This window comes from Lucilia sericata, unplaced genomic scaffold (genome assembly GCF_015586225.1).
Source record: "Lucilia sericata isolate MDLA Ls3-8-SP2 unplaced genomic scaffold, ASM1558622v1 Contig000538F_arrow, whole genome shotgun sequence".
In the NCBI taxonomy this organism is placed as follows: domain Eukaryota; kingdom Metazoa; phylum Arthropoda; class Insecta; order Diptera; family Calliphoridae; genus Lucilia; species Lucilia sericata.
The window spans coordinates 214,897-232,545 of record NW_023994548.1 but is presented as its reverse complement, the minus strand read 5'-3'; the positions used below and the strand labels follow the sequence as shown (position 1 = coordinate 232,545).

The following is a 17,649-nucleotide window of genomic DNA, read 5'->3' as shown; positions in this document are numbered from 1 at the left end:
AACTGAATACTCTACCAGAATTAAGGTTTACATCTTATGGGTACCAGGCCACTTGGCAACGAAAGGGCGAATGTAATAGTTTTAAAGGGAAGGGAGGTCGAAGTAGTTAACCTGACAATTGCAAAACCATTCAACGCAACAAATGCAGAATTAAAAATATGGGTGAGAGAATCCCATAAGGCGTCTTAGGATAATGAAACGGTGGGTAGAACCACAAAGATCCTATGGATTGGAATAAATATGGCTCCCACAGCCCTTAATATATTTACCGACAAATCAATTAGGGCGATATCAGGTGATAGAATTAAATCTAAGATCGTATTGGATTGTAATAAAGCTTTAACTGAATACTCTACCAGAATTAAGGTTTACATCTTATGGGTACCAGGCCACTTGGCAACGAAAGGGCGAATGTAATAGTTTTAAAGGGAAGGGAGGTCGAAGTAGTTAACCTGACAATTGCAAAACCATTCAACGCAACAAATGCAGAATTAAAAATATGGGTGAGAGAATCCCATAAGGCGTCTTAGGATAATGAAACGGTGGGTAGAACCACAAAGATCCTATGGAGGGACCCTAATGAGAATAAGACGAAAAATCTCTTCAAAATGAGCAAGTCAGAAGTTAGTATGATGATATTTATTCTGAGTGGACACACAGGATTACGAGCACATCTATACAAAATTGGCCGTGCGGATTCAGAAGAATGTAGAGCATATGGGAGGCCTGTGAAACTCTGGAGCACTTTAACTTAACCTTTTGAAGAACGAAATAGTACCAAAAAAATCCACCTTTATAGGTTCTCCCTTAATCCGGGTTCAACATGCTTAGTTTCATATTTATTGGTTCAATATTATATAGATTTCGAAAAATACCTTTTAATGAAGGAAAAAGCTATAGATGATTAATTGTGTGTTCTTAGGTTTAATATTATAGAAAATTCAAAAAGTACCTTTCGAAGAACGAACATCTACCAAAAAGTCACCTTTTATAGGTTCTCACTTAGGGTAGAAGGGGGATCATACGCCATAGGGGCACATCTGCCAATAGCGAATAACTTGAAAACTGAGTAATCGATTTTATCAATTTTTGTTTTCGTTTATCGATTATCTATCATCCCTGAAAATTTGAAACATTAACTTTACATGTGATGGGAGGCAGACATGATTAATTATTTTTCAAAGGGCTGTGAAAATATTTCACTGTGTAGACTTTTTGTGCTAACTTTTTTAGTTTTTGTGATAGAAAAAATATATTGGTCAGTATTAGAACGTCAATAATAGTGAACAATAAGAAATAATAATATTTTCGATAATATAATTTGAAGCCCGAAAAAAATTGAAACTAAACCCCAGAACAGCCCGTGGGGCACATGCGCCAAATATATGTAATGCTTGTGATTTGGTTAAATATAGAAAAAATCAGTAATAATTTGTTTTAATTTTTTTGTTAAGTTTTGTGAAATAAACAATAAATATCTGGTTTATTATACTTTGTTTAATGAATTAAAGTATAAAACAGCAAAATATGTTTATATTTTTGTAATTTTTTCTTTTATTTTACTAACGACATATCTGCCCCCTCCCCTTGGCGCATTTACCCCCTGGATGGGGCGGTATCGCCGTTTTTGGTCAGTGCGGAAAAGTTAAAAAAAATATGTACATGAGGATGACTTAGGAAAGATTGAAAGGAATAAAACTAAAGCCAACATATCTAAGTATCCGAACTAAGAAAAAATTAAGAATATGTATTGTGGTTTTAATTTGAGGCCACCTCAAAAAAAGTGGCGCATGGTCCCCCTTTTAAAGAACGAAAAAGTACCAAAAAGTGTTATTTTGTAGGTTCTTTCGAAACGTGTTTCTACTTTGTTTTTATAAACAAGCAATTATAAGAACAAAATTTATGATTCTTTGTGTTCTTGTTGTTTGTTTATTATTGGCATGCACAAATCTTAGCTTAATCGACTCTTCTATCTATAAGGACTAGGAATATCTAAATTTTTTAGGGTGGGAAAATTATATTATAGAAATTATTATTGGAAATCCAAACCTATATATACACTTCTCACGAAGGTGAAGGGTATAAAAATTAAAGGTAAAACAAGTAAGAGTGTTATATTCGGCTATGCCGAATCTTATATACCCACCATCAAACCTCGTTTGACTCGAATGAAACTTACTTATGTCGAATTTCATCTATATACACGTATTTTTAGGCCAGTTATAAGCGTTAAAGTAATTTTCTGAAGGGGACCTTATATTGGGGGGTAGGGTCAATTATGGGTCGATCCTCATAAAAGTTTTTAGATAGATTTTGACTCGTATGAAACTTACTTATGTCGAATTTCATCTATATACTAGTATTTTTAAGACAGTAATGAGCGTTAAAGTCATTTTTTGAAGGGGACCTTATATGGGGGGTAGGGTCAATTATGGACCGATCCTCATAAAATTTTGCATAGTGATTTTGGATTATTAGAATGTCGAATTTCATCGCTATATTCGTATTTTTAAACAAGTTATGGCTGTTAAAGCTGCTTTTCGAGGTGCCACTTGTATGGGCGCTATCCGAAAACGTGGACCGATATTGCCCATTTTCAATACCAAACAAACTTTACCTATAAGAAATATTTATGTGAAATTTCAATCCTCTAGCTCTTTCCATTCGGACTCTATCGTGCTTTCAACAGACAGACAGACGGACCGACGGACATGGCTAGATCGTCTTAGAATTTAATGAGGACTAAGAATATATATACTTTTGTGGGTCTATGACCAATATTTCGATGTGTTACAAACGGAATGACAAAATCAATATACCCCCATCTTTTTTGATGGTGGGTATAAAAATACAAAAATGTCAAAAGATCCACTAATGTATATTTAAAAAGTTATAGTTACCTGTTGTAGACGTTTTGTGCGTGCACCTTTATTGCGAAGAGAATCAAAAATGAGAAATTCAAGACACGAGTTTTCCAGTTCAATTTTTCGCTGATCCAAAACAGCATTAGCTTCTTCCAGAATTTTTTCAAACTGTTTTTTTAGTTTCTCTTCATACTGCATTTGATTCAATAAAATTCGATACAATTCCAGAGGTGTGAGATCAGGGTCAGCTACATTCGCCTAAATTTTATTTAAAAGAAATAGAACATGTGTTATGGTATTATTGGGTTCACTGTAGTAGGATAATAACCCGTGACGGAAATCGATTAAATGTGAACATAATCGGAAACGAGTTTCGGTTAAAAATCAGGGACCGAATTACTACATACGAGCTCGAGTAAAATTCTGTAATTTTCCTTATCAACACTGATTTCCCATCACTTTCGAAATGACAATTGCGTAAATTTCTTTTTTCAACAGCAATTAAAGATCTCAGGTTTTTTTCCAAGTTAAATTATTTGCAATAGTATGAAATATTATAATATGGGGGATTTCATGTCGAGTGACCTAACTTTTGAATGGGATAATATCATTAGCATTGGATAGTAGTTTAGATACAATTTTTCAACAAGATCGTATAAGAATTCTCTGAGTTGCGGGGGGTTTGACATTTTTCAAAACAAAGTTTGACATTTTTAAAAACATGTGTTTCTTCTATTCTATATAACTTATAACCAGGGCAACCAAAAATATTTACTATATATCATATATTTCAGACAGTTTATCGAATTTTAGCATCAATTTGTTAGAACATATTTTTGCATATATTGTCTCTTACAGCATATTTCCTAATATTTCATTCATAACCGCATATTTTTATTACATATTTAATTCTTTACACCTAATGTTTTCATATTTTTTATAGTTTTGTTTTTTACTTTATTTTTGGAAATGTTAAAATGTAAAAACGGATTTTTTTAGTTTTTAGGACAGGAAACATCAAAATAATTTTGCAAAAGTAAAAAAGAAAAAATTTAAAAATTGTGTCTAAACTACTATTTAAAAAGACTAACATTGGTGAAAATCGTTTTATCCATATCTCAAGATTTTGGAAGTGTTTTGCAAATTTCAAAAACAGATTCATATTGTACTCAATTATAGCTATCAAAGAAATAGTACATTTCCCAGGTATTTCTATTTTGGTTTATTTTGTTTCAATGTGTCAGGCGCGGATCCACGGGGGCAAAAAGAGTCCGTTCGTGAGCTGGACAGTTTTTAAGAAAATATCCCATGGGGGACACGATTTTTCATGTTCAATTCAAAATTTTACCCAGCTTCAAAAAATCTTTATTCTGTTTTATGATGGCTCCCAAAATATTTTTAGTCTATCGATGGCCGTTCGTGAGCTGGACCGGTTACCAAAAAGTCTCTTTTTAGTTATTTTTTTACATTTAACATATTTTTTCTTAAACAAAATATACAATAGGTTTTTTGAACCCGCGTCTAGTGGTGTTCAAAATTTGGAAAATTGTGGATAAATTTTATTTATATTAATGAAAAACCTAAAAATTTTAAATTTTTTAGAATATGACAATCTGCTCATAGGTTTTTTATGATTAATACATTATTGGACGCGGCTTTAAACCCCCTTTCAAACGATACCCCATATTGAATATATTGTTTCAAAACAAAACTAAAATTTAAAAAAAATAATTCAAAAATACCTTTTTTAAATTTCGTTCAGCTCACGAATGGCCATCGCTAGACTTAAAATATTTTGGGAATCATCATAAAACAAAGCAAGGTAAATTTTAAAGGGGTAACAAAAACACGTTTTTGCTTTCCATACAGAGTGAGTCGGTCTAATGTACATACATATATTGTATTTTTATCAAAAATCATCAAAGTTCAGGATGAATAGAAAGATATGGATTTTCCTTACTAAAATTAGAAGATACCATTGTTTCGGCGATAGTATTTACTTAGCGGTATGTAGGAATAAATTTCCTTTTGAAGTTTCAATATTTTTTTTATATTTCTAGCAAATTTTTCAAATATATTAAATTTTTCAGAAAAAATTTAGATTTTCAAAATTTATAAATAGAATTATATAATAAATAGCAAGGACCTAAAATAACTGTTATCAAAATTTTAGAAATCAAAAAATATCCCTTTTTTAAGAAATATAATTAAAAGTTACACAATAACTGTTTTAGGCAACATAAAAAATAAATGTTGTTCGTTATTATTCAATTTATATTTTTTTCTATTGTTTTGAAACACATATATTTGAGAAATATTTTTTTTTCCTTGTCAATAAAAATTTTCTAGCAGCAAATGTTATTTTTTTATTATTTAAAACTATTTTAATTGATATAGAAAGAATGGTCAATAATGGACTTAATCTTATAGGAATGAGTAGATAAATGTTGGTTCCTTTAAAGCATTGGGGCATAGATTTTGGTTCCAACTTATAAAACTTCATTATGTTGAATTTTATCGCTATATGTGCAATAAAAAAGTTTGTTAACGCAAAGAAAAACATACAAGTACTGTTATGTCCTATCTGACTTACTTATTTCATATCAATAAAGCTGGCTACACACCATAATATTCAATAAAACGACACGTCAAAATTTTCAAATAAAATTAAAAATATTATTGTGTAGATACAAAATGTAATAATACTTACTAAAAATACGGATAGAAAATTGAAAATCGTATGATTTTTTAAAATTTTTTAAAAAATTTCAAAACGATTGGATTTTTTCGTTTTATTTGAGTTTTATTTTTATTTAAATAAAGAAAAACATAAAAACAGAAACAAAATGACAATTTACGTTTTTTCTTTGAATTTTTTCAAATTGAAGTTTCATTATACCCTACACCACTATAGTGGGGAGGGTATTATACGTTTGTGCTGATGTTTGTAACACACAAAAATATTGGTCCTACACCCTTAAAGTATACCGATCGATTCAGAATCACTTTTTGAGTCGATTAAGACATGTCCGTCCGGCTGGCTGTCCATGTAAACCTTGTGCGCAAGGTACAGGCCGCAATTTTCAAGATAATTTGATGAAATTTGGACCAAACATTTTTGGCACAGGGACGAAGCCTATTGAAAATGGTTGAAATCGGTCCATTATTTCACCTAGCCCCCATACAACCGTACCTACCGATTTGGGCTTTTTATGCCGTAATTACGTCAAATATACTATTATCTCTCTAAAAATTGGCACAAATATGTTTTATATTAGTATAAATGACACTGCAGATTTTCGTGTCTTAAACGTCTAAAATTGACTTGTAACCATTTGTATCGCAATGAAACTCAACATAACTAACTGTTATTTAAAAATATATTCTTTTCCCAAATTGAATGAGTATCGGCCCATGTTTGACCTATACTCCTATATAATTATATATTTATATTTAGAAAAGTAGTTTTTTTATCAATAAATTGCTTAAATACTTTGGAATTAAGGTAAAATTCAACATAAAAGTTTCTTTATGAAAAATAAAATTTTTTAAAATATACTCATGGTGTTGTAGGGTATAGTGATAGTGTAAAAACAAAATATATTTTCTATGTGATTTTTTTGATAATCATACCAATTTTCATTTTATTTTGTTTTGGCAGTATGAAATAAAAATCTAACGACTTCTCTCATAGTGTGTAGGAAGCTAAGTAATATAAAAAGACGAATTAAATATTTGTTGAAATGGGAAGTGACACTATTTTTCTGAAGGGTGTATCCGAGTAGAACAAGAATTTGCTTTTGAAATTTGCCAAACACCTCCAAAATTTTGAGATAAGGGTAAAAACGGTTTTTTGTACCTTTAATTACTTATAAGACAGTAACTTAGTTGAATCTCAACCGATTTAAAATTTTTCAACGGATTTAGAAGGAAGCTGAGTGATTTAAAATTACATATATGATGTTTATGTAACATGTTTTTGATTTTAGTTTTCAACAGTTTTTCAAGTTTGGAGATATTTTTTTTCAAAGTATTTTGTATAGGAACCGTACTACATATTTGTTAATTGATTAGAAAACCATGTCTATTCATGAGTAAAACGCAACCAAATTTTACGAGGATCGGCCCATATTTAATCCTAAAAATGAATGTGTGTTTGTATGTTTGTTTGGACTTTATAGACTGCTAAACGGCTGGACCGATTTTCCTCAAATTTACAAAGTAAATATTGAAAGTCACATATCTCAGAAAGAGCAACAACTAGAGTCTTAAAATTTTGTATGGACATCTTTGACATCTACATAAATATATGTGGATAGTATGAGTGACTTAGCTGTAACGGGCGTGGCACCTTCCAAATAAAGAAGATTTTAAATTTGTATATCTGAGAAAAAACAGTTAGAGTTCTCAAATTTTGTCGGAACCACATTAGGGTCAGTATGAGTATTTAGCATTAGCATTAGGGAGCGTGGCAGCTTCCATATGAATTATATACAAAAATTCGCATATATTGGAAATTATTAGAGCTAGAATCTTAAAATATTGCACGAATAACTCTAACGTTCATGCGAACATCTGGAAGGAAAATGGGCGGACTTTAATTAGGGAGTTTGGAAATCGTATATAAATTTTGCACGGACGACTCTGATATCGATGTGAACATTTCTGAATATAATTTAGGTGACTAGGAAAAAAGGGGAATGGAATATCCCATATAAATTATATAAAAATTCATTTATTTGGAAAACTGTTAGAGATAAAATCTTCAAAATTTTCACGAAGAACTCTAGCGTCCATGTGAATATTTGGGGAGAAAATGGGCGGACTTTAATTAGGAATATCTAAGAAACTCTTAAAGCGAAAATCCTCAAATTTTGTAAGAACAACAATCAATGTGAAGATTTGTGTGGTAATTTAGCGGACTAGGAAAAAAAATATATAAAATTAATAAAAAAATTCGTTTATCGGGAAACTATAAGAGAATCCTCAAAATTTGCACGAAGACTTTTAATTCAGATAAATGAATATTTTGGGGAAAGTGGGCGGACTTATATTAAGGGGCTCGGGGGAGTTTTCCAGTTTTTCCTACCGAGCGCTTCCCCGGGTGGCGGATAGGGGGTGATGATGGACCATCTGTCATCTTCCAACTTTAGAGTCACTTAAGCTGAGGGAGGGAAGATTGTCCACCACCAGGGAATATTATATTCCTCGCGGACCAAAAAACTGGAAAAAACAAACAAATCGTGAGCAAAATACTACCTTGGCTTCCGTGGCGGAAAATGCGTCAAGTGTACAGCATGCCATTGGCAAAAACATAGGGGAGAAAGAGAAGGATGTACTCAGAGAGAGCTCTAAGCTACCTCAGCCTTTAAATATAGATGAGAACTTAGACTCTGAATCCTCAGATGATAATAACAACACCATTATAGCAAATCCCAAACATGGTGATGTAGAGCAAATGGTGAAATAGGTGAGTGATAGCATAGCTAAACTACCTATTACTAAGAAAAGACTATCTGGAGCACAGAGGAGGAAGTTGAAAAAGATGCTTCAGGAAATCATAGTTAGTCAAGCCCACGACACTCCAAAGAAAAAATCTGACTCCCGAGGAGTTTACAACTGAGAATAAACCTAAGAAGAAAAAGTGCTCCCCGTCTTCCTCGAAAGTAAGGGTATCTCAAAAAAAGCCCCGAAAAACGAGGAAGGAGAAGATAGACGGTGGAAAAGAGTCGCAATCTTACGCCATAGTTTCCAGAAGAAGACCCCGGGACAATCTATTCTATGCAGTCTACGATGCCGGCAAAATTCCAATAGACCAGCAGAGCAAAAAAGAAGATCTGGTCAACAATAAGATAGTGGACCACGCAATCACTTCAAAGGGCAAACAAGCAATAGAGAGCGTGGGCTGCGAGTTCAGCTTGGTTGATGAGTTAGCACCTTAAAGAACTTAGTGGAAAGTATCACTCCTCCCTTGGACAACGTTAAGTTGGGACTGGCAAATAAAAACGAGCTACCGGTGCTCTTAAAATCCACTGCCTACATATAAGGATGAGGCAGTAAACTGGCTAATGAACGTATACTGGAAATTCTTGGTGGTCAAAATGCTGAGCTGGCCGTGGAAAAATGGGACGTCTTTTACAGGAAAGAAGAACCTGAGGGAACTTTATTTGAAATAGGTATCGACCAAAAATCTATGGCTAGGCTTGCCAAGAATGAAGGTAGGGCTTACATCGCCTCTAAAGCTGTCATATTCAAAATTGGGAAGGTGCCGATTGGAAGGGCTGTTACAACAAGCCTCGAAAAGGAAACTAAGAAACCTAAGACTACAGCATCAGTAGCCACTACAGTTAACGTTGAGGAGTCAAATCCTAAAAGCGAAGGAGGTACCACTAACTCGCCAAAAGAAAGTGCAGATGCCCTTTCCAAAAATTGGGAAGGCGCCGATTGAAAGGGCTTTCAAAAACGGCCCGGGACACTAAAACACCCAAAGCATTATTAGCAAGGAAAGGTGTCGATTTAAGACTGCTATTCCTATGCCTGATAAGGAGACCGCAATGCCATCAATAGAATCCACTACATTAATAGCCACTTCAGGAGATGTTTTTTTTTTCAAAGTATTTTATATAGGAACCGTACTACATAATTGTTAATTGATTAGAAAACCATGTCTATTCATATTTAATCCTATCCCCCGTATAAAGCATCCTTAAGAAAATCAGTTTTTGAACAGATTCCACAGGATTGAAAACTTTCCTTTCTGTCTTGCCAATACCCATATTGGAGTTAATGGCCCTACTCTTTGCATGATTTTTCTCTAATTTTTTATCCGCTAGTCAATACCAAATTCACCCAAAGCATTGAATATTTTCACGTTGTTAAGCGCACCCTCTATATCCAAAAAGATCCGACAATGTCATGTAAGGCCATCTCCACCGACCATTGAGGTATGTGTGTTGTGCCCCACAGAAATTATCAGAGGAGAAGATGTTCCTGACATGGATATCGAAAAACCTTTCCAGTGATTTCAATAAAAACAACGACATACTGATCGGTCTATAGTCTATTGTGGTACGGTGGTTCTTTCCATACCTTAGGAATATATCCTGTTCCCAGGCTGCTCCTACATATCATAATAGGGCAATCAGGAATCTAGGCGTACAAGGTTCTTTGGATAGCACCTTACGTAGACGTAATGCATCCGTGGTGCTCTCGAGTTCCTCACAGAAACGTTCACAAGATTCTTTCTTTATCGCGGACAAGATCAGCCAGAGTTGGTTAAGCCCGTACTTAGGAGCCGAAGGAATTCTGAGCCAATTATGATCCAGGGATCCTTACCTTTTCCTTTATCCCTCGTGCATCCTGATCTGATTATCTTGACACCTTTAAACCATTTGGCGCCATCGAATGCAGTAAAGGAAGCATCGTCACTGCATGCCAGTACGTCAACTAGCGCTTGCAAGATCTTCCCCTCCATAGACAGCCATCTGTACGCAGTTGGCTACGATCTATAATGGTTATTTGTATCTTAGGTGCTGATGTTAAGCTAGTTGATGGTTTCAGCCGCTTACCCTAAGACACCTGCGTTTTACTCGACCTTTGCCGCTTAATACTAGGTACGCTTGCTGGACCTTTGGAAAAGTCGCCTCGAGTAGAGGTCGGCCACTTGGGTGTTACGTTAGCTGACTTCGTCATGCCGTATTGGTCATCACCTCTCTTTGCTCCCGAAGTGGCCCTCTTTGCTGTATATGGGCTTACATCAGTATTATCCGAGACGATGATCTAGTTCGGTCAAGAGCTAGCATGGGGGATCAGTTTAGATGTGATCACATGCTTTAAATAATAACATTTCAAATACAGACAGACTAGTGGGACGATATGATGTCACTTAAGTCTATTTCCACGGTTTTGGTATCATAACTACTTATCATTGTGGTAATAACATTATTTATAATATTAGCACTAACAGGAGAATCATTTTGAGTAAACTAGGGTGATCGACTCGGTCGGTCGGACTCAGTGTCGGTTTTTTTTAAATACTGATTTTTCGAATATCGAATAACCTGGTTTTTTCACTTTTTAAAAACCGGTTTCGAATACTTTTATTTTGTGTGTTGGAATGCCTATGAAAATTGTTTAAACAGGGATTTAAGAATAAGCTAGGATTACATAGTTCTTTTTTATACCCTCCACCACCATCAGTGGTGATAGAGGGTATATATAACTTTGTCATTCCGTGTGTAACACCAAGAAATATTCATCTGAGACCCAACAAAGTATATATATTCTGGGTCCTTATCAAATTCTGAGTCGATTTAGCTATGTCCGTCTGTCCGTCTGTCCGTCTGTCTGTGTAAAACACGCTCACGATAAAACGAAGCAATAGAGCTTAACCAAATTCACCCAAAATGTTCTTCATTTTCCTAAGTTGTTTGGTATTGCAAATGGGCAAAATCGGTTCACTCCGGGAAAAGTTATGAATCAAAATTTAAAACAACCTCGGAAAAAAATAAGCATTTTTTACACATTCTGATGTAGTTTTCTCGAAAACTATGCAAGATAATTCCATGGAAATCACCATACATTAGTTTCTGCACAAGATCTTGATCCCTGCTGAAAATTGCCAGAATCGGTCCACAATTTGATATACCTCCCATACAAAAGTACATATTCCCGGAAAATGGGTTTTTTGTTAATAACTTCCGCCACAATGTCGATATCTTCACAAAATTTTACAAATTAAAATCTTATGTCAATAGAATTCTTTCAGAGGAAAAACTTTATGGATCGGTCCATAATTGGACATAGCTCCCATACAAGGTCCCCTCCCGAAAATCACTTAAACGCGCATAACTCATTACTAAATTAAGATATCCAAATAAAATTTGGCTTAAGTATTGCCCATATGCATAGAAATATTACTGTGAAAGTTTTTTCCGATCGGTCCATAATTGGTCATAGCTCCCATACAAGGTCCCCTCCCGAAAATCACTTAAACGCGCATAACTCAGTACTAAATTAAGATATCCATATAAAATTTGGTATAAGTATTGCCCATATGCATAGAAATATTACTGTGAAAATTTTTTCCGATCGGTCCATAATTGGTCATAGCTCCCATACAAGGACCCCTCCCGAAAATCACTTAAACGCGCTTAACTCATAATTAAATTAAGATATCCATATAAAATTTGGTACAAATATTACTCATATGCACAGAAATTTTGCTGTGAAATTTTTTTCCGATCGGTCCATAATTGATCATAGCTCCCATACAAGGTCCCCTCCCGAAAATCACTTAAACGCGCGTAACTCATTACTAAATTCAGATATCCATATAAAATTTGGTATAAATATTGCCCATATGCATAGAAATATTACTGTGAAAATTTTTTCCGATCGGTCCATAATTGGTCATAGCTCCCATACAAGGTCCCCTCCCGAAAATCACTTAAACGCGCTTAACTCATAATTAAATTAAGATATCCATATAAAATTTGGTACAAATATTACTCATATGCACAGAAATTTTGCTGTGAAATTTTTTTCCGATCGGTCCATAATTGATCATAGCTCCCATACAAGGTCCCCTCCCGAAAATCACTTAAACGCGCGTAACTCATTACTAAATTCAGATATCCATATAAAATTTGGTATAAATATTGCCCATATGCATAGAAATATTACTGTGAAAATTTTTTCCGATCGGTCCATAATTGGTCATAGCTCCCATACAAGGTCCCCTCCCGAAAATCACTTAAACGCGCATAACTCATTACTAAATTGAGATATCAAAAAAATTTGGCACAAGTATTACTCATATGCACAGAAATATTACTGTGAAAATTTTTTTCGATCGGTCCATAATTGGTCATAGCTCCCATACAAGGTCCCCTCCCGAAAATCACTTAAACGCGCATAACTCATTACTAAATTAAGATATCAATATAAAATTTGGCACAAGTATTACTCATGTGCACAGAAATATTACTGTGAAATTTTTTTCCGACCGGTCCATAATTGGTCATAGCTCCCATACAAGGTCCCCTCTCGAAAATCACTTAAACGCGCATAACACATTACTAAATGAAGATATCCATATAAGGTTTTGTATAAGTATTACTCATATGCAAAGAAATATTACTGTGAAATTTTTTTCCGATCGGTCCATAATTGGTCATAGCTCCCATACAAGGTCCCCTCCCGAAAATCACTTAAACGCGCATAACTCATTACTAAATTAAGATATCAATATAAAATTTGGCAAAAATATTGCTCATATACAGAGAAATATTACTGTGAAATTGTTTTCCTATCGATCCATAATTGATCATAGCTCCCATACAAGGTCCCTTTCAGAAAAACACTTAAAGGCACATAACTCATTACCAAATAATGATATAAATAAATACTATTTTTGTTCATTAATACTGTTTTGTAATGCAAAAAGCACTTAATGCTACTTCAAAAATTTTTCACGATCGGTCTATATTTGGTCATATCTCTCATACTAGGTCCTGCCCCTAAAAGCGCTTTAACCGTATTTAACTATTTGCATTATCGATTTGTGTAGAACAAAATTATATATATGTATGTATTTTGAAAATCCTTAAATCTTTCACACACATACATACATGCAAATACTAAATATCGCTAAAGCATATCTTAGGGCGCTATAAAAATTTAAATGAAAGTGGCGTTTCTAATGTTCAATAAATCTTGGAATTGTAGTAGATTTAAGCTGTTTAAATCTAGGGATTTTTCTATTTAAGACATGAGAAAACTTATTTCTACAAATATTTTATTAATTAGAAATGTATTAATACAAAAGTTACTGGTGGAGGGTATTTAAGATTCGGCTCAGCCGAATATAGCACTCTAACTTGTTTCCAATTTTGTTTTACAGTAATGAAATAATATAAATCAGACAACTAGAACTAAAGTTATAATTTTTAAACTGTTAAAAATACGTTCGGACCCTATTTTATTAATCAAATTTAAACATAAACCTTAACTTTTTCAACTAGAAATAGATTTTGTTATTTATAATGGTTTTTCCTGAATTTGAAAAATGTCAAACGGTTTTTTTTCAAATGTCAACTATTCGAAAACCGGTTTTTGGAAAATGTCGAATAATCGATACCCTAGAGTAAACACATTTTTCAAGTGATTGGCGAATGCTTAAATTGTTCAGATGTATTTCTTGCCCATTATATACCTTTATGTTCGGAGATCACGATTGTTGCCATAGACTTTTCTTCAATAAGAGACTATATATTTTGAGGACATTTCGAATTTCTGTAGTATCCGAAGGTGACTGGAACGTCTTGTAAAATATCTGTAAATATATCGATAGCGGAAGTAGGTTAGCATACTAGATATGGAATCTAGTCTGTTGTGCGATGTTGCTTTTAACAATTGCCTTCCTCTGAGTGCAATGAGGCGAGGACCCAAAATGTATGTTTTGCATTATAATCCCCAGCTGATATAAATCTTGAAGGACAATACATTGAAGATATTGTAACTCTACTATGAGGTATATTTACAGAGGTGTCCTGTATACGATTCTTTTTGCATTCTTGCATTGGGAAAAGAATGTTCCGCCTCAAGCTCTACCACTTGGATGGTTTGTATCATAAATATCCGTTAATTCTGAAACAATTCTTTAGCTAAAGTCAGAGACCATTAACACATCAATTTCCTGAAGTACTATGAATTGTTGTATTTCATTCTTAAAACCGTTAGCATCCCAAAAACAAATTCTTAGGGAATTCATTTTAATTTGTTTGTTAATTAATTGTTTCATTTAAAGAATATTAATAAAATGTTATTCATACCAATTTTGTATGAAAAAAATAACAAATTATGATAATTTTTAATGCATTTTAGAACTATTATATGTTGCGGTAGCACACACATTTTTAAAAACATTAAAATCTAAAACATTATATTTTCTAAACTATTAGGCTAATACCACTTTAAAAATTAATAGTTCATATACACCTTTTTTACTTTGTATACACTGTTGCCAGATTTGACGATTTATCGTCATTTTGACGATTTTCACTGTAAAAAATGGCCTGTTGACGATTTGACGATTTTAACTCTAAATTTGACGATTTTTTAAAATAGGATTTTTGTACTAATTTTAATACATTTTATCATTTTTCTGTCTATAATTTTTAAGAATATCGATGTATTGAATATCAAATGGAAATGTTAATAAAATGAAACATTATAATGTTTTAGAGAATGTCCATTGATCGAATGAATTACGTAATAACGAACTCAAAAATGTTTGAGAATTTCTCTTTTTTTTGGGCCAGCACTTTGGGGTTATTGGATCTAGAATAATTGGTAGTGGGAAGAAGGATAGAGGAAGTAGTGTTTTTGGAAGATCGTCGTTGCCATTATCGCTTAAGGGGAATCAGGACGTTCTTTTTACTCTGTGTGTTTTGTTACGGTTTTTTGAAGTGCATGTTGACCATATGTATTCGTGTTAACTTAACATAAGTTTTAATTTTGATTATGGTGGAGAACCAAAAAAACTCAATTTGATATTCTGTCCAGTCGTACTGGAATAATTGGTGTTGGCGTTATAATCTTTCGATTCGGCCAAGAAGTCTTAGCTGCAGATGCAGCTAAGCAAACTTAAAGTACAAACAAACAAAACTAAAATCTATTTCTCGATAGTTAAAATAATCACTATAAAATCGTAAAAATACCATCAAACATGTAAATGGAAAATAGCTTTGATGATTTAATGACGATTTCGAAAAATCAGTTGACGATTTTGACGATTTTTTTCTCGAAATTTGAAGATTTTACACCCAAATCATCTGGCAACTATGTTTGTATGAAATGCACAACGTTAAAGATTCCCAGATATAAAAATGTTTGTATTTAATTTACATATACATGTGTGGGGTGCCACACTCATTATTTCCTGTCTACTTTTCAAGTTCACCCATTTTTCCAAATGTTCATATGAATTTCAAAATCAATTTATTTTCCAAATGTTCACGTGGATATCAAAGTTGTTCGAGAATAATACCTACATATCTTTAGTTTTTGTATTTAATTCACATGGGAGGTACCACGCACCCTCTTGCTATTACACAACTGTTGTTATGCTTGTCAGTGTTATTCGTGTACAATTTTCAGGTTCTAGCTCTAACAGTTTCCCAGATATACGAGTTTTTGTATTTAATTACAAAGTTGATAAGAATTTAAAAGTTGTTCGTGCAAAATTTGAGAGTTTTAGCTCTAATAGTTTCTAAGATATACGATTTTTTATATATAGGAGGTGCCACGCCCATTATTGCTACTCATATTAAAATTAAATTGGCGACACAAAATTTGGAAGTTGTAATATTGGACTAATTTAGTCCGCCCACATTATCCTTAAATATTCAGATGGTTGTCAAAGTAGTATATCGTTAGCTTAGTACGCAAACCTAACAAGTCCACTTTTTACAGAAATTGAGATTTTAATGCAGAATGGTAGTATAACTTGAAATACACATGTTAAAATCAAAAAATTATCTTATTTAAACATGTATTTTTGCTGTGGAATGCAAGTGTGCTAAGTCCTCTATATAATAAAAATATAAAAAGAAAAAGTATTAAGTCCTACAATTTGCTATTATAAACGCATTAATTAGTCATGTAAAAAGAAATATCAAACATTTTGTACATCAACGTCTAGGAAATAGTGTGTAGTTTGTGAAATCTTCAAGGGTGGAAAGGGAAACTTTATTTTGAAAAAAATAAAAAGTATTGAAAATTGCAGCAAGATTTAATCATTTGTCGGAAACATATGCAAAACTGTAGACTTATATCTGCCATTATATTTTGAACTTTTGTAGAATACTAAATAGAAAACTTTCGATGAAATTAAGGGAGAATCGGAAAAAACCATAACGAGTTTTCCACAGAAAAAAAAAAATAAATTTTTTTAGTTATTGAAAATTTGCTGCAAAAATTTTAATTTCCTTAAAATAGTTTTTACTTAGATAAATTGTGTTGTATTTTTATTAAAAATCCTCAAAGTTCATAAAGAATATTGTCGAAATCCTCTATAGTAGTCGTTACGTATATTGGGGTGGTCGTGTTTGTCTGAAGAAAATAAAAGATGTCGATTTTCCTTACTGAAATTCGAAGATACCATTTTTAAGAAATTTTTTACTTTACATTCGAAATTACTTTATTATTTCCCGCTCTTTCATTTAAAATTGTTCGAATTTTAAACTGTTTTGAAACATTTCAACAGTCCTTTTCTGAAATTCAAATGAATAATATCCCTGCAGGGATATTAGTGCCAAATTAGTATTTTACTAATACAAAAATCACCAGTAATAGTTCCCAACTGTAAACTTTCCTATACCATCTTAATGCTCAAATTAACATTGAGTGTGTTTGAAAAATTACTAATTCTAGACTTTACTAGTACAATTGGACCCAATTGGGTTCTTTAGAACCATTTAATTACTAGTTCTAATGTTCACAAAAAGTCCTCATAATTGGTAATTTTACTCCTTTCCAATTTACAATTAATTTGTATATTGTTTTATTTATAAAAAAAATAAATTAAATAAAAAATTTTGTAAATACCTTTTACAAAACAAGTTAAAATTTTGAAGAAATTATGGTTTCTATCCGCACATTTATGACGTCAACATTTATGACGTTATTATATATCTTTAGGGCATTTCAAAAATGTTCGAACAGGTTTTTTACCTTACCTTTCTGATTTTGATGAAACTTGGTACACCCATTCTTTCTATAT

At 32.8% G+C, this 17,649-nt stretch overlaps 1 protein-coding gene across 2 annotated transcripts in view; it reads right to left on the bottom strand.

Moving 5' to 3' along the window:
* Nucleotides 1-17,649, bottom strand: part of LOC119605943 (coiled-coil domain-containing protein lobo-like) — a 101,160-nt gene that overhangs the window by 36,054 nt on the left and 47,457 nt on the right. The window contains exon 5 of one of the 2 annotated variants that reach the window (XM_037959294.1): nucleotides 2,901-3,122. The exons of the other annotated variant lie outside the window; for it this stretch is intronic. Coding sequence (XP_037815222.1) covers nucleotides 2,901-3,122 — 222 coding nt within the window. The remainder of the gene's footprint in view (nucleotides 1-2,900; nucleotides 3,123-17,649) is intronic. 2 annotated transcript variants of the gene reach the window in all.